Here is a 24,026-nt window from a genome sequence, read left to right as displayed (position 1 = left end):
GTTCTGCACTCTGTATACATACACTGGCTCTGCACTCTGTATACATACACTGGCTCTGCACTCTGTATACATACACTGGCTCTGTACTCTGTATACATACACTGGCTCTGTACTCTGTATACATACACTGGCTCTGTACTCTGTATACATACACTGGCTCTGTACTCTGTATACATACACTGGCTCTGTACTGTGTATACATGTACTGGCTCTGTACTCTGTATACACACAGTGGCTCTGTACTCTGTATACACTCTCTGGCTCTGCACTGTGTATACATGTACTGGCTCTGCACTCTGTATACACACCCTGGCTCTGTACTCTGTATACATACACTGGCTCTGCACTCTGTATACATACACTGGCTCTGTACTGTGTATACATACACTGGCTCTGTACTCTGTATACATACACTGGCTCTGTACTGTGTATACATGTACTGGCTCTGTACTCTGTATACATGCACTGGCTCTGCACTGTGTATACATGTACTGGCTCTGTACTCTGTATACATGCACTGGCTCTGCACTCTGTATACATACACTGGCTCTGTACTCTGTATACACACAGTGGCTCTGTACTCTGTATACACTCTCTGGCTCTGCACTGTGTATACATGTACTGGCTCTGCACTATGTATACACTCTCTGGCCTCCAGCCTGTCACACACTCCTCTCCGCTCCCCTCTCAGTAGGAATCGTGTGGATTTTCTGCAATCATCATGGTAGTTCTTACCGGCCCAACATGGTGCATTATGACGGAATTCCCAGACAACATGTTGCTTAACCCTACGGAAACTGCCGCCACATTACCCACAAACACATCACAGTCATATATTTTATTAGAAAATGTCAAACACACAGAATATATCACGGTGAGAGAAAACCTCACGACCGTCCTAGATCCAGTGGACAGTCCTTGACCTCCTGTCCTAGTCATCCAAATCCCAGGGCAAAGGCCACTATTCACCTACATTTGTGTCTTGGGGTGGTCATACAGGGGTACATACCATAGAGCAGTGTTTTCGAACTGAGGCACCTCCAGCTGTTGCAAAACTACAACTCCCAGCATGCCCGGACAGCCTTTGGCTGTCCGGGCATGCTGGGAATTGTAGTTTTGCAACCGCTGGAGGCTCCTTGGCTAGGAAACACTGGGTTAAACACAGCCGACCCCCTCTACATCCAGATACTTGTACTGAGGTCATTATAAATAAAGTTGGATAGATTTTGTATTATATCACACGTGGCAGTTGCTTCACAAAGGCCTCAATCGTTGGACCAGGCCCTGTTGCCCATAACAACCAATCACAGCACAGCTTTCATTTTTACAAGAGAAGTTTCACAAATGGCAGCTGAGCTCTGATTGGTTGCTGTGAGCGATGTGTTCTTTTCAATAAACTTTATTTATAATACTCACATGATCCCATGAGGACCAACAGGGAGGACGCCATGTTCTACCAATCACAGCAGGAGGAGGAGACTGGAGGACAAATCAGGATCAGTCAACAGAAGTTGTCATATAGTAGTGTCAGTCATATATTATTGTCATATAGTAGTGTCAGTCATATATTATTGTCATATAGTAGTGTCAGTCATACAACAGTGTCATATAGTAGTGTCAGTCATATATTATTGTCATATAGTAGTGTCAGTCATATATTATTGTCATATAGTAGTGTCAGTCATATATTATTGTCATATAGTAGTGTCAGTCATACAACATTGTCATATAGTAGTGTCAGTCATATATTATTGTCATATAGTAGTGTCAGTCATACAACATTGTCATATAGTAGTGTCAGTCATATATTATTGTCATATAGTAGTGTCAGTCATACAACAGTGTCATATAGTAGTGTCAGTCATATATTATTGTCATATAGTAGTGTCAGTCATACAACAGTGTCATATAGTAGTGTCAGTCATATATTATTGTCATATAGTAGTGTCAGTCATATATTATTGTCATATAGTAGTGTCAGTCATATATTATTGTCATATAGTAGTGTCAGTCATACAATATTGTCATATAGTAGTGTCAGTCATATATTATTGTCATATAGTAGTGTCAGTCATACAACAGTGTCATATAGTAGTGTCAGTCATATATTATTGTCATATAGTAGTGTCAGTCATACAACAGTGTCATATAGTAGTGTCAGTCATATATTAGTGTCATATAGTAGTGTCAGCCATACAACAGTGTCATATAGTAGTGTCAGTCATATATTAGTGTCATATAGTAGTGTCAGTCATACAACATTGTCATATAGTAGTGTCAGTCATATATTATTGTCATATAGTAGTGTCAGTCATATATTATTGTCATATAGTAGTGTTAGTCATATATTATTGTCATATAGTAGTGTCAGTCATATATTATTGTCATATAGTAGTGTCAGTCATATATTATTGTCATATAGTAGTGTCAGTCATATATTATTGTCATATAGTAGTGTCAGTCATATATTATTGTCATATAGTAGTGTCAGTCATATATTATTGTCATATAGTAGTGTTAGTCATATATTATTGTCATATAGTAGTGTCAGTCATATATTATTGTCATATAGTAGTGTCAGTCATATATTATTGTCATATAGTAGTGTCAGTCATATATTATTGTCATATAGTAGTGTCAATCATATATTATTGTCATATAGTTATGTCAGTCATATATTATTGTCATATAGTAGTGTCAGTCATATATTGTTGTTATATAGTAGTGTCAGTCATACAACAGTGTCATATAGTAGTGTCAGTCATATATTATTGTCATATATTAGTGTCAGTCATACAAGATTGTCATATAGTAGTGTCAGTCATATATTATTGTCATATAGTAGAGTCAGTCATATATTATTGTCATATAGTAGTGTCAGTCATATATTATTGTCATATAGTAGTGTCAGTCATATATTATTGTCATATAGTAGTGTCAGTCATATATTATTGTCATATTGTAGTGTCAGTCATACAACATTGTCATATAGTAGTGTCAGTCATATATTATTGTCATATAGTAGTGTCAGTCATACAACATTGTCATATAGTAGTGTCAGTCATATATTATTGTCATATAGTAGTGTCAGTCATACAACAGTGTCATATAGTAGTGTCAGTCATATATTATTGTCATATAGTAGTGTCAGTCATACAACATTGTCATATAGTAGTGTCAGTCATATATTATTGTCATATAGTAGTGTCAGTCATATATTATTGTCATATAGTAGTGTCAGTCATATATTATTGTCATATAGTAGTGTCAGTCATATATTATTGTCATATAGTAGTGTCAGTCATACAACAGTGTCATATAGTAGTGTCAGTCATATATTATTGTCATATAGTAGTGTCCGTCATATATTATTGTCATATAGTAGTGTCCGTCATATATTATTGTCATATAGTAGTGTCAGTCATATATTATTGTCATATAGTAGTGTCAGTCAAATATTATTGTCATATAGAAGTGTCAGTCATATATTATTGTCATATAGTAGTGTCAGTCATATATTATTGTCATATAGTAGTGTCAGTCATATATTATTGTCATATAGTAGTGTCAGTCATACAACAGTGTCATATAGTAGTGTCAGTCATATATTAGTGTCATATAGTAGTGTCAGCCATACAACAGTGTTATATAGTAGTGTCAGTCATATATTATTGTCATATAGTAGTGTCAGTCATACAACATTGTCATATAGTAGTGTCAGTCATATATTATTGTCATATAGTAGTGTCAGTCATATATTATTGTCATATAGTAGTGTCAGTCATATATTATTGTCATATAGTAGTGTCAGTCATATATTATTGTCATATAGTAGTGTCAGTCATATATTATTGTCATATAGTAGTGTCAGTCATATATTATTGTCATATAGTAGTGTCAGTCATATATTATTGTCATATAGTAGTGTCAGTCATATATTAGTGTCATATAGTAGTGTCAGTCATATATTATTGTCATATAGTAGTGTCAGTCATACAACAGTGTCATATAGTAGTGTCAGTCATATATTATTGTCATATAGTAGTGTCAGTCATATATTATTGTCATATAGTAGTGTCAGTCATATATTATTGTCATATAGTAGTGTCAGTCATACAATATTGTCATATAGTAGTGTCAGTCATATATTATTGTCATATAGTAGTGTCAGTCATACAACAGTGTCATATAGTAGTGTCAGTCATATATTATTGTCATATAGTAGTGTCAGTCATACAACAGTGTCATATAGTAGTGTCAGTCATATATTAGTGTCATATAGTAGTGTCAGCCATACAACAGTGTCATATAGTAGTGTCAGTCATATATTAGTGTCATATAGTAGTGTCAGTTATACAACATTGTCATATAGTAGTGTCAGTCATATATTATTGTCATATAGTAGTGTCAGTCATATATTATTGTCATATAGTAGTGTTAGTCATATATTATTGTCATATAGTAGTGTCAGTCATATATTATTGTCATATAGTAGTGTCAGTCATATATTATTGTCATATAGTAGTGTCAGTCATATATTATTGTCATATAGTAGTGTCAGTCATATATTATTGTCATATAGTAGTGTCAGTCATATATTATTGTCATATAGTAGTGTTAGTCATATATTATTGTCATATAGTAGTGTCAGTCATATATTATTGTCATATAGTAGTGTCAGTCATATATTATTGTCATATAGTAGTGTCAGTCATATATTATTGTCATATAGTAGTGTCAGTCATATATTATTGTCATATAGTAGTGTCAGTCATATATTATTGTCATATAGTAGTGTCAATCATATATTATTGTCATATAGTTATGTCAGTCATATATTATTGTCATATAGTAGTGTCAGTCATATATTATTGTTATATAGTAGTGTCAGTCATACAACAGTGTCATATAGTAGTGTCAGTCATATATTATTGTCATATATTAGTGTCAGTCATACAAGATTGTCATATAGTAGTGTCAGTCATATATTATTGTCATATAGTAGAGTCAGTCATATATTATTGTCATATAGTAGTGTCAGTCATATATTATTGTCATATAGTAGTGTCAGTCATATATTATTGTCATATAGTAGTGTCAGTCATATATTATTGTCATATAGTAGTGTCAGTCATACAACATTGTCATATAGTAGTGTCAGTCATATATTATTGTCATATAGTAGTGTCAGTCATACAACATTGTCATATAGTAGTGTCAGTCATATATTATTGTCATATAGTAGTGTCAGTCATACAACAGTGTCATATAGTAGTGTCAGTCATATATTATTGTCATATAGTAGTGTCAGTCATACAACATTGTCATATAGTAGTGTCAGTCATATATTATTGTCATATAGTAGTGTCAGTCATATATTATTGTCATATAGTAGTGTCAGTCATATATTATTGTCATATAGTAGTGTCAGTCATATATTATTGTCATATAGTAGTGTCAGTCATACAACAGTGTCATATAGTAGTGTCAGTCATATATTATTGTCATATAGTAGTGTCCGTCATATATTATTGTCATATAGTAGTGTCCGTCATATATTATTGTCATATAGTAGTGTCAGTCATATATTATTGTCATATAGTAGTGTCAGTCAAATATTATTGTCATATAGAAGTGTCAGTCATATATTATTGTCATATAGTAGTGTCAGTCATATATTATTGTCATATAGTAGTGTCAGTCATATATTATTGTCATATAGTAGTGTCAGTCATACAACAGTGTCATATAGTAGTGTCAGTCATATATTAGTGTCATATAGTAGTGTCAGCCATACAACAGTGTTATATAGTAGTGTCAGTCATATATTATTGTCATATAGTAGTGTCAGTCATACAACATTGTCATATAGTAGTGTCAGTCATATATTATTGTCATATAGTAGTGTCAGTCATATATTATTGTCATATAGTAGTGTCAGTCATATATTATTGTCATATAGTAGTGTCAGTTGTCACGATGCCGGCTGGCAGGTAGTGGATCCTCTGTGCCGGAGAGGGATTGGCGTGGACCGTGCTAGTGGATCGGTTCTAAGTCACTACTGGTTTTCACCAGAGCCCGCCGCAAAGCGGGATGGTCTTGCTGCGGCGGTAGTGACCAGGTCGTATCCACTAGCAACGGCTCACCTCTCTGGCTGCTGAAGATAGGCGCGGTACAAGGGAGTAGACAGAAGCAAGGTCGGACGTAGCAGAAGGTCGGGGCAGGCAGCAAGGATCGTAGTCAGGGGCAACGGCAGGAGGTCTGGAACACAGGCTAGGAACACACAAGGAAACGCTTTCACTGGCACGATGGCAACAAGATCCGGCAAGGAAGTGCAAGGGAAGTGAGGTGATATAGGGAAGTGCACAGGTGATCAGACTAATTGGAACCACTGCGCCAATCAGCGGCGCAGTGGCCCTTTAAATCGCAAAGACCCGGCGCGCGCGCGCGCCCTAAGGAGCGGGGCCGCGCGCGCCGGGACAGGACCGACGGAGAGCGAGTCAGGTACGGGAGCCGGGGTGCGCATCGCGAGCGGGCGCTACCCGCATCACGAATCGCATCCCGGCTGGAGGCAGTATCGCAGCGCCCCGGGTCAGTGGATCTGACCGGAGCGCTGCAGTGAGGAGAGTGTAGCGAGCGCTCCGGGGAGGAGCGGGGACCCGGAGCGCTCGGCGTAACAGTACCCCCCCCCTTGGGTCTCCCCCTCTTCTTAGAGCCTGAGAACCTGAGGAGCAGACTTTTGTCCAGGATATTGTCCTCAGGTTCCCAGGATCTCTCTTCTGGACCACAACCCTCCCAATCCACTAAAAAAAAGGTTTTCCCTCTGACCTTTTTAGATGCCAGAATCTCTTTGACGGAGAAGATGTCCGAGGAGCCGGAAACAGGAGTGGGAGGAACAGATTTGGGAGAGAAACGGTTGATGATGAGTGGTTTAAGAAGAGAAACGTGAAAGGCATTAGGAATACGAAGAGAAGGAGGAAGAAGAAGTTTGTAAGAGACAGGATTAATCTGGCACAAAATTTTGAAAGGACCAAGATAGCGTGGTCCCAACTTGTAGCTAGGGACACGGAAGCGGACATATTTAGCGGAGAGCCATACCTTGTCTCCAGGGGAAAAAATGGGAGGAGCTCTTCTTTTCTTATCCGCGAACTTCTTCATGCGTGATGAAGCCTGTAAGAGAGAATTTTGGGTCTCTCTCCATATGATGGAAAGGTCACGGGAAATTTCATCCACAGCGGGCAGACCAGAGGGCAAGGGGGTAGGGAGGGGGGGAAGAGGGTGACGGCCGTACACCACGAAAAATGGGGATTTGGAGGAAGATTCAGAGACTCTGAAGTTATACGAGAATTCGGCCCATGGAAGGAGATCTGCCCAGTCATCCTGGCGGGAGGAAACAAAATGTCGTAAATAATCACCCAAGACCTGGTTAATTCTTTCTACTTGTCCATTGGATTGGGGATGATATGCAGAAGAAAAATTTAATTTAATCTTGAGTTGTTTACAGAGAGCCCTCCAGAATTTAGACACGAATTGGACGCCTCTATCCGAGACGATCTGTGTAGGCAACCCGTGAAGACGAAAAATGTGTACAAAAAATTGTTTAGCCAACTGAGGCGCTGAAGGAAGACCAGGAAGAGGGATGAAATGTGCCATTTTGGAGAATCGATCAACGACCACCCAAATAACAGTGTTGCCACGGGAAGGGGGTAAATCAGTAATAAAATCCATACCAATCAGAGACCAAGGCTGTTCGGGGACAGGCAGGGGATGAAGAAAACCAGCGGGCTTCTGGCGAGGAGTCTTATCCCGGGCACAGATAGTGCAGGCTCGCACAAAGTCCACAACATCCGTCTCCAGAGTCGGCCACCAATAGAAGCGGGAGATGAGTTGCACAGATTTCTTGATGCCCACATGACCTGCGAGATGGGAGGAGTGACCCCATTTGAGGATTCCGAGGCGTTGGCGTGGAGAAACAAAGGTCTTTCCTGGAGGAGTTTGCCTGATGGAGGCTGGAGAGGTGGAAATCAGGCAGTCAGGAGGAATGATGTGTTGCGGAGAGAGTTCAACTTCCGAAGCATCCGAGGAACGAGAGAGAGCATCGGCCCTAATGTTCTTATCGGCAGGCCGAAAGTGAATTTCAAAATTAAATCGGGCAAAGAACAGAGACCACCGGGCCTGGCGAGGATTCAGCCGTTGGGCAGACTGGAGGTAGGAGAGGTTCTTGTGATCGGTGTAAATAATAACTGGAAATTTTGATCCCTCCAGCAGATGCCTCCATTCCTCAAGTGCTAATTTGATGGCTAGAAGCTCTCGATCCCCGATGGAGTAGTTCCTCTCCGCCGGAGAGAAGGTCCTAGAAAAAAAAAACACAAGTGACAGCATGCCCGGAAGAATTTTTTTGTAGAAGAACAGCTCCAGCTCCCACTGAGGAGGCATCAACCTCCAATAGGAAGGGTTTGGAAGGGTCAGGTCTGGAGAGCACGGGAGCCGAAGAAAAGGCAGACTTGAGTCGTTTAAAGGCGTCTTCCGCTTGAGGAGGCCAAGACTTGGGATCGGCATTTTTTTTGGTTAAAGCCACGATAGGGGCCACAACGGTAGAAAAATGTGGAATAAATTGCCTGTAATAATTGGCGAACCCCAAAAAGCGTTGGATAGCACGGAGTCCGGAGGGGCGTGGCCAATCTAAGACGGCAGAGAGTTTGTCTGGATCCATTTGTAGTCCCTGGCCAGAGACCAAGTATCCTAGAAAAGGAAGAGATTGGCATTCAAACAGACATTTCTCAATTTTGGCATAGAGTTGATTGTCACGAAGTCTTTGAAGAACCATACGGACATGCTGGCGGTGTTCTTCTAGATTGGCAGAAAAAATCAGGATATCGTCCAGATATACAACAACACAGGAGTATAACAGATCACGAAAAATTTCATTAACAAAGTCTTGAAAGACGGCAGGGGCGTTGCACAGGCCAAAGGGCATGACCAGATACTCAAAGTGTCCATCTCTGGTGTTAAATGCCGTTTTCCATTCATCCCCCTCTCTGATGCGGATGAGATTATAAGCACCTCTTAAGTCCAGTTTAGTAAAGATGTGGGCACCTTGGAGGCGATCAAAGAGTTCAGAGATGAGGGGTAGGGGGTAGCGATTCTTAACCGTGATTTTATTAAGACCGCGGTAGTCAATGCAAGGACGTAGGGAGCCATCTTTTTTGGACACAAAGAAAAATCCGGCTCCGGCAGGAGAGGAGGATTTACGGATAAAGCCCTTTTTTAAATTTTCCTGGACGTATTCAGACATGGCAAGAGTCTCTGGGGCGGACAGAGGATAAATTCTGCCCCGGGGTGGAGTAGTGCCCGGGAGGAGGTCGATAGGACAATCATAAGGCCTGTGAGGAGGTAGAGTCTCAGCTTGTTTTTTGCAAAAAACATCCGCAAAGTCCATATAGGCCTTAGGGAGACCGGTTACTGGAGGAACCACAGAGTCACGGCAAGGGTTACTGGGAACCGGTTTTAGACAGTCCTTGGAACAAGAGGGCCCCCAACTCTTGATCTCCCCAGTGGACCAATCCAGGGTTGGGGAATGAAGTTGAAGCCAGGGAAGTCCAAGGAGAATTTCAGAAGTGCAATTGGGGAGGACCAAAAGTTCAATCCTCTCGTGATGAGATCCGATGCACATTAGAAGGGGCTCCGTGCGGAAACGTATGGTACAGTCCAATCTTTCATTGTTTACACAATTGATGTAAAGGGGTCTGGCGAGACTGGTCACTGGGATGTTGAACCTGTTGACGAGAGAGGCCAAAATAAAATTTCCTGCAGATCCAGAGTCCAAGAAGGCCATAGTAGAGAAGGAGAAGGCAGAGGCAGACATCCGCACAGGCACAGTAAGACGTGGAGAAGCAGAGTAGACATCAAGGACTGTCTCACCTTTGTGCGGAGTCAGGGTACGTCTTTCCAGGCGGGGAGGACGGATAGGACAATCCCTCAGGAAGTGTTCGGTACTAGCACAGTACAGGCAGAGGTTCTCCATGCGGCGTCGTGTCCTCTCTTGAGGTGTCAGGCGAGACCGGTCGACCTGCATAGCCTCCACGGCGGGAGGCACAGGAACGGATTGCAGGGGACCAGAGGAGAGAGGAGCCGAGGAGAAGAAACGCCTCGTGCGAACAGAGTCCATATCTTGGCGGAGCTCCTGACGCCTTTCGGAAAAACGCATGTCAATGCGAGTGGCTAGGTGAATGAGTTCATGTAGATTAGCAGGGATTTCTCGTGCGGCCAGAACATCTTTAATGTTGCTGGATAGGCCTTTTTTAAAGGTCGCGCAGAGGGCCTCATTATTCCAGGATAATTCTGAAGCAAGAGTACGGAATTGTACGGCATACTCGCCAACGGAAGAATTACCCTGGACCAGGTTCAACAGGGCAGTCTCAGCAGAAGAGGCTCGGGCAGGTTCCTCAAAGACACTTCGGATTTCCGAGAAGAAGGAGTGTACAGAGGCAGTGACGGGGTCATTGCGGTCCCAGAGCGGTGTGGCCCATGACAGAGCTTTCCCAGACAGAAGGCTGACTACGAAAGCCACCTTAGACCTTTCAGTGGGAAACTGGTCCGACATCATCTCCAGATGCAGGGAACATTGGGAAAGAAAGCCACGGCAAAACTTAGAGTCCCCATCAAATTTATCCGGCAAGGATAGTCGTAGGCCTGAAGCGGCCACTCGCTGTGGAGGAGGTGCAGGAGCTGGCGGAGGAGATGATTGCTGAAGCTGTGGTAGTAACTGCTGTAGCATAATGGTCAGTTGAGACAGCTGTTGGCCTTGTTGCGCTATCTGTTGTGACTGCTGGGCGACCACCGTGGTGAGGTCAGCGACAACTGGCAGAGGAACTTCAGCGGGATCCATGGCCGGATCTACTGTCACGATGCCGGCTGGCAGGTAGTGGATCCTCTGTGCCGGAGAGGGATTGGCGTGGACCGTGCTAGTGGATCGGTTCTAAGTCACTACTGGTTTTCACCAGAGCCCGCCGCAAAGCGGGATGGTCTTGCTGCGGCGGTAGTGACCAGGTCGTATCCACTAGCAACGGCTCACCTCTCTGGCTGCTGAAGATAGGCGAGGTACAAGGGAGTAGGCAGAAGCAAGGTCGGACGTAGCAGAAGGTCGGGGCAGGCAGCAAGGATCGTAGTCAGGGGCAACGGCAGGAGGTCTGGAACACAGGCTAGGAACACACAAGGAAACGCTTTCACTGGCACGATGGCAACAAGATCCGGCAAGGAAGTGCAAGGGAAGTGAGGTGATATAGGGAAGTGCACAGGTGATCACACTAATTGGAACCACTGCGCCAATCAGCGGCGCAGTGGCCCTTTAAATCGCAAAGACCCGGCGCGCGCGCGCCCTAAGGAGCGGGGCCGCGCGCGCCGGGACAGGACCGACGGAGAGCGAGTCAGGTACGGGAGCCGGGGTGCGCATCGCGAGCGGGCGCTACCCGCATCGCGAATCGCATCCCGGCTGGAGGCAGTATCGCAGCGCCCCGGGTCAGTGGATCTGACCGGAGCGCTGCAGTGAGGAGAGTGTAGCGAGCGCTCCGGGGAGGAGCGGGGACCCGGAGCGCTCGGCGTAACATCAGTCATATATTATTGTTATATAGTAGTGTCAGTCATACAACTGTTACGCCGAGCGCTCCGGGTCCCCGCTCCTCCCCGGAGCGCTCGCTACACTTCCCTCACTGCAGCGCCCCGGTCGGTTCCACGGACCCGGGGCGCTGCGTTACCACCTCCGGCCGGGATGCGATCCGCGATGCGGGTAGCGCCCGCTCGCGATGCGCACCCCGGCTCCCGTACCTGACTCGCTCCCCGTCAGTTCTGTCCCGGCGCGCGCGGCCCCGCTCCCTAGGGCGCGCGCGCGCCGGGTCTTTGCGATTTAAAGGGCCACTGCACCGCTGATTGGTGCAGTGGTTCCAATTAGTGTTTACACCTGTGCACTTCCCTATATCACCTCACTTCCCCTTCACTCCCTCGCCGGATCTTGTTGCCCTAGTGCCAGTGAAAGCGTTCCTTGTGTGTTCCTTGCCTGTGATTCCAGACCTTCTGCCGTTGCCCCTGACTACGATCCTTGCTGCCTGCCCCGACCTTCTGCTACGTCCGACCTTGCTTCTGTCTACTCCCTTGTACCGCGCCTATCTTCAGCAGCCAGAGAGGTTGAGCCGTTGCTAGGGGATACGACCTGGTCACTACCGCCGCAGCAAGACCATCCCGCTTTGCGGCGGGCTCTGGTGAAAACCAGTAGTGACTTAGAACCGATCCTCTAGCACGGTCCACGCCAATCCCTCTCTGGCACAGAGGATCCACCACCTGCCAGCCGGCATCGTGACAGTAGATCCGGCCATGGATCCCGCTGAAGTTCCTCTGCCAGTTGTCGCTGACCTCACCACGGTGGTCGCCCAGCAGTCACAACAGATTGCGCAACAAGGCCAACAGCTGTCTCAACTGACTGTTATGCTACAACAGTTACTACCACAGCTCCAGCAATCATCTCCTCCGCCAGCTCCTGTACCTCCTCCGCAGCGAGTGGCCGCTTCTGGAATACGACTATCCTTGCCGGATAAATTTGATGGGGACTCTAAGTTTTGCCGTGGCTTTCTTTCCCAATGTTCATTACACTTGGAGATGATGTCGGACCAGTTCCCCACTGAAAGGTCTAAGGTGGCTTTCGTAGTCAGCCTGCTGTCTGGAAAAGCCCTGGCTTGGGCCACACCGCTCTGGGACCGCAATGACCCCGTCACTGCCTCTGTACACTCCTTCTTCTCGGAAATTCGAAGTGTCTTTGAGGAACCTGCCCGAGCCTCTTCTGCTGAGACTGCCCTGTTGAACCTGGTCCAGGGTAATTCTTCCGTTGGCGAGTATGCCGTACAGTTCCGTACCCTTGCTTCAGAATTATCCTGGAATAATGAGGCACTCTGCGCGACCTTTAAAAAAGGCCTATCCAGCAACATTAAAGATGTTCTGGCCGCACGAGAAGTCCCTGCTAACCTACATGAACTCATCCATCTTGCCACTCGCATTGACATGCGTTTTTCCGAACGGCGTCAGGAGCTCCGCCAGGATATGGACTCTGTTCGCACGAGGCGTTTCTTCTCCCCGGCTCCTCTCTCCTCTGGTCCCCTGCAACCTGTTCCTGTGCCTCCCGCCGTGGAGGCTATGCAGGTCGACCGGTCTCGCCTGACACCCCAAGAGAGGACACGACGCCGCATGGAGAATCTCTGCCTGTACTGTGCTAGTACCGAACACTTCCTGAAGGATTGTCCTATCCGTCCTCCCCGCCTGGAAAGACGTCCGCTGACTCCGCACAAAGGTGAGACAGTCCTTGATGTCTACTCTGCTTCTCCACGTCTTACTGTGCCTGTGCGGATGTCTGCCTCTGCCTTCTCCTTCTCTGCTGTGGCCTTCTTGGACTCTGGATCTGCAGGAAATTTTATCTTGGCCTCTCTCGTCAACAGGTTCAACATCCCGGTGACCAGTCTCGCCAGACCCCTCTACATCAATTGTGTAAACAATGAAAGATTGGACTGTACTATACGTTTCCGCACGGAGCCCCTTCTAATGTGCATCGGATCTCATCACGAGAGGATTGAACTGTTGGTCCTCCCCAATTGCACTTCTGAAATCCTTCTTGGACTTCCCTGGCTTCAACTCCATTCCCCAATCCTGGATTGGTCCACTGGGGAGATCAAGAGTTGGGGTCCCTCTTGTTCCAAGGACTGCTTAAAACCGGTTCCCAGTAAACCTTGCCGTGTCCCTGTGCTTCCTCATGTAACCGGTCTCCCTAAGGCCTATATGGACTTTGCGGACGTTTTTTGCAAAAAACAAGCTGAGACTCTACCTCCTCACAGGCCTTATGATTGTCCCATTGACCTCCTCCCGGGCACTACTCCACCCCGGGGCAGAATCTATCCTCTGTCCGTCCCAGAGACTCTTGCCATGTCTGAATACGTCCAAGAAAATTTAAAAAAGGGCTTTATCCGTAAATCCTCCTCTCCTGCCGGAGCCGGATTTTTCTTTGTGTCCAAAAAAGATGGCTCTCTACGTCCTTGCATTGACTACCGCGGTCTTAATAAAATCACGGTTAAGAACCGCTACCCCCTACCCCTCATCTCTGAACTCTTTGATCGTCTCCAAGGTGCCCATATTTTTACCAAACTGGACTTAAGAGGTGCTTATAATCTCATCCGCATCAGAGAGGGGGATGAATGGAAAACGGCATTTAACACCAGAGATGGACACTTTGAGTATCTGGTCATGCCCTTTGGTCTATGCAACGCCCCTGCCGTCTTCCAAGACTTTGTTAATGAAATTTTTCGTGATCTCCTATACTCCTGTGTTGTTGTATATCTGGACGATATCCTGATTTTTTCTGCCAATCTTGAAGAACACCGCCAGCATGTCCGTATGGTTCTTCAGAGACTTCGTGATAATCAACTCTATGCCAAAATAGAGAAATGTCTGTTTGAATGCCAATCTCTTCCTTTTCTAGGATACTTGGTCTCTGGCCAGGGACTACAAATGGACCCAGATAAACTCTCTGCCGTCTTAGATTGGCCACGCCCCTCCGGACTCCGTGCCATCCAACGTTTTTTGGGGTTCGCCAATTATTACAGGCAATTTATTCCACATTTTTCTACCATTGTGGCTCCTATTGTGGCTTTAACAAAAAAAAACGCCGATCCCAAGTCTTGGCCTCCTCAAGCGGAAGACGCCTTTAAACGACTCAAGTCTGCCTTTTCTTCGGCTCCCGTGCTCTCCAGACCTGATCCATCTAAACCCTTCCTATTGGAGGTTGATGCCTCCTCAGTGGGAGCTGGAGCTGTCCTTCTACAAAAAAACTCTTCCGGGCATGCTGTTACTTGTGGTTTTTTTTCCAGGACCTTCTCTCCGGCGGAGAGGAACTACTCCATCGGGGATCGAGAGCTTCTAGCCATTAAATTAGCACTTGAGGAATGGAGGCATCTGCTGGAGGGATCAAGATTTCCAGTTATTATTTACACCGATCACAAAAACCTCTCCTACCTCCAGTCTGCCCAACGGCTGAATCCTCGTCAGGCCAGGTGGTCTCTGTTCTTTGCCCGATTTAATTTTGAAATTCACTTTCGGCCTGCTGATAAGAACATTAGGGCCGATGCTCTCTCTCGTTCCTCAGATGCCTCTGAAATTGAACTCTCTCCTCAACACATCATTCCTCCTGACTGCCTGATTTCCACTTCTCCAGCCTCCATCAGGCAAACTCCTCCAGGAAAGACCTTTGTTTCTCCACGCCAACGCCTTGGGATCCTCAAATGGGGTCACTCCTCCCATCTCGCAGGTCATGCGGGCATTAAGAAATCTGTGCAACTCATCTCTCGCTTCTATTGGTGGCCGACTCTAGAGACTGATGTGGTGGACTTTGTGCGAGCCTGCACTATCTGTGCCCGGGATAAGACTCCTCGCCAGAAGCCCGCTGGTTTTCTTCATCCTCTACCTGTCCCCGAACAACCTTGGTCTCTGATTGGTATGGATTTTATTACTGACTTACCCCCATCCCATGGCAACACTGTTATTTGGGTGGTCGTTGATCGATTCTCCAAAATGGCACATTTCATCCCTCTTCCTGGTCTTCCTTCAGCGCCTCAGTTGGCTAAACAATTTTTTGTACACATTTTTCGTCTTCACGGGTTGCCTACACAGATCGTCTCGGATAGAGGCGTCCAATTTGTGTCTAAATTCTGGAGGGCTCTCTGTAAACAACTCAAGATTAAATTAAATTTTTCTTCTGCATACCATCCTCAATCCAATGGACAAGTAGAGAGAATTAACCAGATCTTGGGTGACTATTTACGACATTTTGTTTCCTCCCGCCAGGATGACTGGGCAGATCTTCTACCTTGGGCCGAATTCTCGTATAATTTCAGAATCTCTGAATCTTCCTCCAAATCTCCGTTTTTCGTGGTGTACGGCCGTCACCCTCTTCCCCCCCTCCCTACCCCCTTGCCCTCTGGTCTGCCCGCTGTGGATGAAATTTCTCGTGATCTTTCCACCATATGGAAAGAGACCCAAAATTCTCTCTTACAGGCTTCTTCTCGCATGAAGAGATTCGCAGATAAGAAAAGAAGAGCTCCTCCCATTTTTTCCCCTGGAGACAAGGTATGGCTCTCCGCTAAATATGTCCGTTTCCGTGTCCCGAGCTATAAGTTGGGACCACGCTATCTTGGTCCTTTTAAAGTTTTGTGTCAAATTAATCCTGTCTCTTACAAACTTCTTCTTCCTCCTTCTCTTCGTATCCCTAATGCCTTTCACGTCTCTCTTCTTAAACCTCTCATCCTCAACCGTTTTTCTCCTAGATCTGTTCCTCCCACTCCTGTTTCCGGCTCCTCGGACATCTTCTCTGTCAAAGAGATCTTGGCCTCTAAGAAGGTCAGAGGAAAAACTTTTTTTTTAGTGGATTGGGAGGGTTGTGGTCCAGAAGAGAGGTCCTGGGAACCTGAGGACAATATCCTGGACAAAAGTCTGATCCTCAGGTTCTCAGGCCCCAAGAAGAGGGGGAGACCCAAGGGGGGGGGTACTGTTACGCCGAGCGCTCCGGGTCCCCGCTCCTCCCCGGAGCGCTCGCTACACTTCCCTCACTGCAGCGCCCCGGTCGGTTCCACGGACCCGGGGCGCTGCGTTACCACCTCCGGCCGGGATGCGATCCGCGATGCGGGTAGCGCCCGCTCGCGATGCGCACCCCGGCTCCCGTACCTGACTCGCTCCCCGTCAGTTCTGTCCCGGCGCGCGCGGCCCCGCTCCCTAGGGCGCGCGCGCGCCGGGTCTTTGCGATTTAAAGGGCCACTGCACCGCTGATTGGTGCAGTGGTTCCAATTAGTGTTTACACCTGTGCACTTCCCTATATCACCTCACTTCCCCTTCACTCCCTCGCCGGATCTTGTTGCCCTAGTGCCAGTGAAAGCGTTCCTTGTGTGTTCCTTGCCTGTGATTCCAGACCTTCTGCCGTTGCCCCTGACTACGATCCTTGCTGCCTGCCCCGACCTTCTGCTACGTCCGACCTTGCTTCTGTCTACTCCCTTGTACCGCGCCTATCTTCAGCAGCCAGAGAGGTTGAGCCGTTGCTAGGGGATACGACCTGGTCACTACCGCCGCAGCAAGACCATCCCGCTTTGCGGCGGGCTCTGGTGAAAACCAGTAGTGACTTAGAACCGATCCTCTAGCACGGTCCACGCCAATCCCTCTCTGGCACAGAGGATCCACCACCTGCCAGCCGGCATCGTGACAACAACAGTGTCATATAGTAGTGTCAGTCATATATTAGTGTCATATAGTAGTGTCAGTCATATATTATTGTCATATAGTAGTGTCAGTCATATATTAGTGTCATATAGTAGTGTCAGTCATATATTATTGTCATATAGTAGTGTCAGTCATATATTATTGTCATATAGTAGTGTCAGTCATATATTAGTGTCATATAGTAGTGTCAGTCATATATTATTGTCATATAGTAGTGTCAGTCATATATTATTGTCATATAGTAGTGTCAGTCATATATTATTGTCATATAGTAGTGTCAGTCATATAGTAGTGTCAGTCATATATTATTGTCATATAGTAGTGTCAGCCATACAACAGTGTTATATAGTAGTGTCAGTCATATATTATTGTCATATAGTAGTGTCAGTCATATATTATTGTCATATAGTAGTGTCAGTCATATATTATTGTCATATAGTAGTGTCAGTCATATATTATTGTCATATAGTAGTGTCAGTCATATATTATTGTCATATAGTAGTGTCAGTCATATATTATTGTCATATAGTAGTGTCAGTCATACAACAGTGTCATATAGTAGTGTCAGTCATACAACACATTGTCATATAGTAGTGTCAGTCATATATTATTGTCATATAGTAGTGTCAGTCATATATTATTGTCATATAGTAGTGTCAGTCATATATTATTGTCATATAGTAGTGTCAGTCATATATTATTGTCATATAGTAGTGTCAGTCATATATTATTGTCATATAGTAGTGTCAGTCATATATTATTGTCATATAGTTGTGTCAGTCATATATTATTGTCATATAGCAGTGTCAGTCATACAACACATTGTCATATAGTAGTGTCAGTCATATATTATTGTCATATAGTAGTGTCAGTCATATATTATTGTCATATAGTAGTGTCAGTCATATATTATTGTCATACAGTAGTGTCAGTCATATATTATTGTCATATAGTAGTGTCAGTCATATATTATTGTCATATAGTAGTGTCAGTCATACAACAGTGTCATATAGTAGTGTCAGTCATATATTATTGTCATATAGTAGTGTCAGTCATACATTATTGTCATATAGTAGTGTCAGTCATATATTATTGTCATATAGTAGTGTCAGTCATATATTATTGTCATATAGTAGTGTCAGTCATACAACAGTGTCATATAGTAGTGTCAGTCATACATTATTGTCATATAGTAGTGTCAGTCATATATTATTGTCATATAGTAGTGTCAGTCATATATTATTGTCATATAGTAGTGTCAGTCATACAATATTGTCATATAGTAGTGTCAGTCATATATTATTGTCATATAGTAGTGTCAGTCATATATTATTGTCATATAGTAGTGTCAGTCATATATTATTGTCATACAGTAGTGTCAGTCATATTATTGTCATATAGTAGTGTCAGTCATATTATTGTCATATAGTAGTGTCAGTCATATATTATTGTCATATAGTAGTGTCAGTCATATATTATGGTCATATAGTAGTGTCAGTCATACATTATTGTCATATAGTAGTGTCAGTCATATATTATGGTCATATAGTAGTGTCAGTCATATATTATTGTCATATAGTAGTGTCAGCCATACATTATTGTCCTATAGTAGTGTCAGTCATATATTATTGTCATATAGTAGTGTCAGTCATATATTATTGTCATATAGTAGTGTCAGTCATATATTATTGTCATATAGTAGTGTCAGTCATATATTATTGTCATATAGTAGTGTCAGTCATATATTAGTGTTATATAGTAGTGTCAGTCATATATTATTGTTGTCATATAGTGGTGTCAGTCATATATTATTTTCATATAGTAGTGTCAGCCATACAACAGTGTCATATAGTAGTGTCAGTCATATATTATTGTCATATAGTAGTGTCAGTCATATATTATTGTCATATAGTAGTGTCAGTCATACATTATTGTCATATAGTAGTGTCAGTCATACATTATTGTCATATAGTAGTGTCAGTCATATATTATTGTCATATAGTAGTGTCAGTCATATATTATTGTCATATAGTAGTGTCAGTCATATATTATTGTCATATAGTAGTGTCAGTCATATATTATGGTCATATAGTAGTGTCAGTCATACATTATTGTCATATAGTAGTGTCAGTCATATATTATGGTCATATAGTAGTGTCAGCCATACAACAGTGTCATATAGTAGTGTCAGTCATATATTATTGTCATATAGTAGTGTCAGCCATACATTATTGTCCTATAGTAGTGTCAGTCATATATTATTGTCATATAGTAGTGTCAGTCATATATTATTGTCATATAGTAGTGTCAGTCATATATTATTGTCATATAGTAGTGTCATTCATATATTATTGTCATATAGTAGTGTCAGTCATACAACAGTGTCATATAGTAGTGTCAATCATATATTATTGTCATATAGTAGTGTCAGTCATATATTATTGTCATATAGTAGTGTCAGTCATACAACATTGTCATATAGTAGTGTCAGTCATATATTATTGTCATATAGCAGTGTCAGCCATACAACAGTGTCATATAGTAGTGTCAGTCATATATTATTGTCATATAGTAGTGTCAGTCATACAACAGTGTCATATAGTAGTGTCAGCCATACAACAGTGTCATATAGTAGTGTCAGCCATATAACAGTGTCATATAGTAGTGTCAGCCATACAACAGTGTCATATAGTAGTGTCAGCCATACAACAGTGTCATATAGTAGTGTCAGCCATACAACAGTGTCATATAGTAGTGTCAGCCATACAACAGTGTCATATAGTAGTGTCAGTCATACAACGGTGTCATATAGTAGTGTCAGTCATACAACAATGTCATATAGTAGTGTCAGTGATATATTATTGTCATATATAGTGTCAGTCATACAACAGTGTCATATAGTAGTGTCAGCCATACAACAGTGTCATTTAGTAGTGTCAGTCATATATTATTGTCATATAGTAGTGTCAGTCATACAACAGTGTCATATAGTAGTGTCAGCCATACAACAGTGTCATATAGTAGTGTCAGTCATATATTAGTGTAATATAGTAGTGTCAGTCATATATTATTGTCATATAGTAGTGTCAGTCATATATTATTGTCATATAGTAGTGTCAATCATATATTAGTGTCATATAGTAGTGTCAGTCATATATTATTGTCATATAGTAGTGTCAGCCATACAAAAGTGTCATATAGTAGTGTCAGTCATACAACAGTGTCATATAGTAGTGTCAGTCATACAACAGTGTCATATAGTAGTGTCAGTCATATATTATTGTCATATAGTAGTGTCAGTCATACAACAGTGTCATATAGTAGTGTCAGTCATATATTATTGTCATATAGTAGTGTCAGTCATACAACAGTGTCATATAGTAGTGTCAGTCATATATTATTGTCATATAGTAGTGTCAGTCATACAACAGTGTCATAGAAGGGCATGCTGGGAATTGTAGTTTTGCAACAACTGGAGGCCCCTGTTTGGACGACCATACAGTTGCTATGGGCCCCATGGAGAGAGGGTCCCAGCTCTGTCTCATCCACTTTGATTGTCTTGATCTTTGGCCCCTCTCCTCTTCACAGTCCATGGGCCCCATATTTGGGGATTAGAGAACCAGCGGCCATGTTTCCTGTGTAGGAGAGACTCCGCCATTATAGGTGACTCAGGGGTTATTTCCGGGCACAGACTGTATATTCTATAGGGAATGGCCCTTCTGTTGATACTGTTGTGTCCGGCGGAGGATACGTGCTCCTGAGGGGTAGCAGAGGTTTTATCATCGTCCATAAAACTTATCAAACATTGGGTTAATGTTTAGCTCCGGGCGATAAGACATTTGCTTCTGCTCTGGGAGGGAAGACCTGGGATACAGACGCTCTGGACCCAGCATGGAGAACCCTCCGGAACTTCATCCTAGTGAGAGCCTAAAAGGACGGACCGCACCAGAAATACCTGTGGAGGAGCAGCGGCCATCGCTCCATGTTCCCGATCCATCATCACCTCCATCCCCCACCAGCGGGCCCGACTCCTTCCTCACAGACATGGACTGCCCCGTCTGTTTCTGCAGATACGACATCTATCGGGTTCCCAAGGAGCTTTCCTGTAAACACAACTTCTGTGCCGTCTGCCTTAAACTGCTGGTCCGTAATGAGGTGGGCACCTGGCGGGTGGTGTGCCCGGTCTGTAGGGTGCCCACCACAGTCTTCGGAGGACTCGTATGCACTTTGCAAAACCAGGAGTCACTTATGAGCAGGCTGGAGAACCCCAAGCCCCGGGCTAAGGTGCCGGAGCCTTCTGGGACCCCGGAGGTGGCTGTAAGACTGGACGGCCATGGCCTGGCATGGGACCGGGGGGATGTGGAGCGTCGCGGGAACCTGACCATCGCAGCCAGGAGGCTGGTGATACTTCTGCTGATCCTGCTCATTCTTCTCATCATCATCCTGCAGTTTGTCTACACGGGGATCATGAAGTGGGTTCTGGGGTCCATCTTGGGGGTGGTCGTCATCATCACCGTCCTGCTCTGCTTCAACCCCAACTGCAGGATGAGTTTACCCCGGGCGGACGGTCAACAAAAGGACAATGACGCGGAGGCGGGGGTGTGAGGCCTGGACTGACACTCGTCATGGTTGGGCACCCCCGACGTTGGCTCGTTCTTGTCTGCATATCTATTGCTCAGCACCTCGACCGCTCCCTAAGCACCCCATTATAATGCCGCATCGGTGCCAGTTCATCATGGTTAGGGTTCCCACCGTTCTTGCAAAAAAAAAACATACCGGCCATGCTAATTTGCATAATTAATTATATATTTGTGACCTCACAGAACATACATATGTGGGGGAAATGTTGTCCTATTCTGACTCCTATAACCTTTTTATATTTCTCCGTATACGGGGCCTGTATGAGGGTCATTTTTTGCGCCCCTGTCTGTAGTATTTAACGGTACAATGTTTGTTTTGGTGGGACTTTTTGATCGCTTATTTTTAATTAAATTCGGGAGTTGCAGTTAGTTACTAACTACAACTCCCAGCATGCCCTGATACAGTCTGGGGGTCAGCAGCTGCCCCAAATGAAAACTACAACTCCCAGCATGTTGGACTATAGAGTAGTATATAGTATAGGTCAGTGTTTCCCAAACAGGGGTGCCTCCAGCTGTTGCAAAACTACAACTCCCAGCACGTTGGACTATAGAGTAGTATATAGTATAGGTCAGTGTTTCCCAAACAGGGGTGCCTCCAGCTGTTGCAAAACTACAACTCCCAGCATGCCCGGACAGCCAACGGCTGTCCGGGCATGCTAGGAGTTGTAGTTTTGCAACAGCTGGAGGCACTCTGGTTGGAAAACACTGGTATAGTATATGGTGCAACATTCCGGGAGTTGGAGGATTGGTTGGATAAATACCAACTGGCCATTTTTAATATAAAAATACCGGCACGGTGGCCAAAATACCAGCTGTGCGGGTAAAATACCGGCCAGGTGGCAACCCTAATCATGGTGGATACATGGGCTTAAAGGGGTACTCCGGTGGAAAACTTTATTTTTTTTTATCAACTGGTGCCAGAAAGTTAAACAGATTTGTAAATTACTTCTATTAAAAAAGCTTAATCCTTCCAGTACTTATTAGCTGCTGAATACTACAGAGGAAATTCTTTTCTTTTTGGAACACAGAGCTCTCTGCTGACATCACAACCACAGTGCTCTCTGCTGACATCTCTGTCCATTTTAGGAACTGCCCAATGCAGCATATGTTTTCTATGGGGATTTTCTCCTAAAGTTCTTAAAATGGACAGAGATGTCAGCAGAGAGCTCTGTGTTCCAAAAAAAGAAAATAATTTTCTCTGTAGTATTCAGCAGCGAATAAGTACTGGAAGGATTAAGATGGTTTTTTGTATAGAAGTAATTTACAAACCTGTTTAACTTTCTGGCACCAGTTGATTTAAAAAAAATAAAAATAAAAAAAAAGTTTTCCACCGGAGTACCCCTTTAAATGCTTCAGTGGATACGCAGCCTGAAAGGCGTCAGGATGTCACAATGGCCGCCATTTGTTATAGACAGAGACTGTAGTGCATGAGCTGCGCGGTGCGACACGCCGATCCATTGGTCTCCGGGAAATATTTGTAGAGATTTTGGGAGGAGATTTATCCAAACCTGTGTAGAGGAAGAGTGACGCAGTTGCCCATAGCAACCAATCAGGTCGCTGCTTTCATTTTTAAAAGGACCTCTGAAAAATGAAAGAAGCGATCTGATTGGTTGCTATGGGCGACTGCGCCCTTCACGCAGATTTGGATAAATCTCCCACATGTATCAGTTGATGTTTTTGTTTACTATAGTAATTCATATGCTGTAACCATGGAAACTAGTGACCCTATAAGCTTCCACAGGATTGGCTGATACGGAATCCCCTATACAATGATATTTTGTATGTTATATTTTAGTATTTCTTCAATAAAAGCAACAATGAATGAAGGAATGGCGCATAATGTGTTTTATAAATCTCCTCCTGTCTGTGTATACAGCGCTTGTGCCGAGCTATGTGTCTCCATGGTAACAGACAACAAATTGTGGTTAGTGTTTAAAGGGGTAGTCCAGTGCTAAAAAATGTATCCCCTATACCAGGGGTCCTCAAACTACGGCCCGCGGGCCACATGCGGCCCGACGAGGACATTTATCCAGCCCGCCGCTGCCTAAGGACATCCCTGTGTCCCGAAAGATGTTTTCGGGACACAGGGAT

The 24,026-nt window shown here is 44.0% G+C and overlaps 2 protein-coding genes across 4 annotated transcripts in view; both read left to right on the top strand.

Annotated features, from left to right (window-relative positions):
• The first annotated feature begins 1,411 nt into the window (after positions 1-1,411).
• TMCO4 (transmembrane and coiled-coil domains 4) overlaps positions 1,412-24,026 on the top strand; it is a 110,856-nt gene continuing 88,241 nt past the window's right edge. Inside the window, exon 1 of one of the 3 annotated variants that reach the window (XM_056542804.1) lies at positions 1,412-1,526. The gene's annotated coding sequence lies outside the window, so the exon portion shown is untranslated. The remainder of the gene's footprint in view (positions 1,527-24,026) is intronic. The other 2 variants (XM_056542802.1, XM_056542803.1) reach the window with 2 other exon arrangements.
• RNF186 (ring finger protein 186) lies at positions 20,996-21,967 on the top strand. The gene has a single exon (XM_056542807.1). It carries the CDS (start codon positions 21,187-21,189, stop codon positions 21,898-21,900), a length of 714 nt encoding a protein of 237 aa, XP_056398782.1. The 5' UTR covers positions 20,996-21,186; the 3' UTR covers positions 21,901-21,967.

This window comes from Hyla sarda, chromosome 10 (assembly GCF_029499605.1).
Source record: "Hyla sarda isolate aHylSar1 chromosome 10, aHylSar1.hap1, whole genome shotgun sequence".
NCBI classification, from domain to species: domain Eukaryota; kingdom Metazoa; phylum Chordata; class Amphibia; order Anura; family Hylidae; genus Hyla; species Hyla sarda.
This window is presented reverse-complemented; position numbering and strand designations above follow the sequence as displayed.

Coding starts and splice junctions, on each gene's coding strand:
- RNF186 (XM_056542807.1), top strand. CDS start 21,187: ATGGAGAACCCTCCGGAACTTCATCCTAGTGAGAGCCTAAAAGGACGG.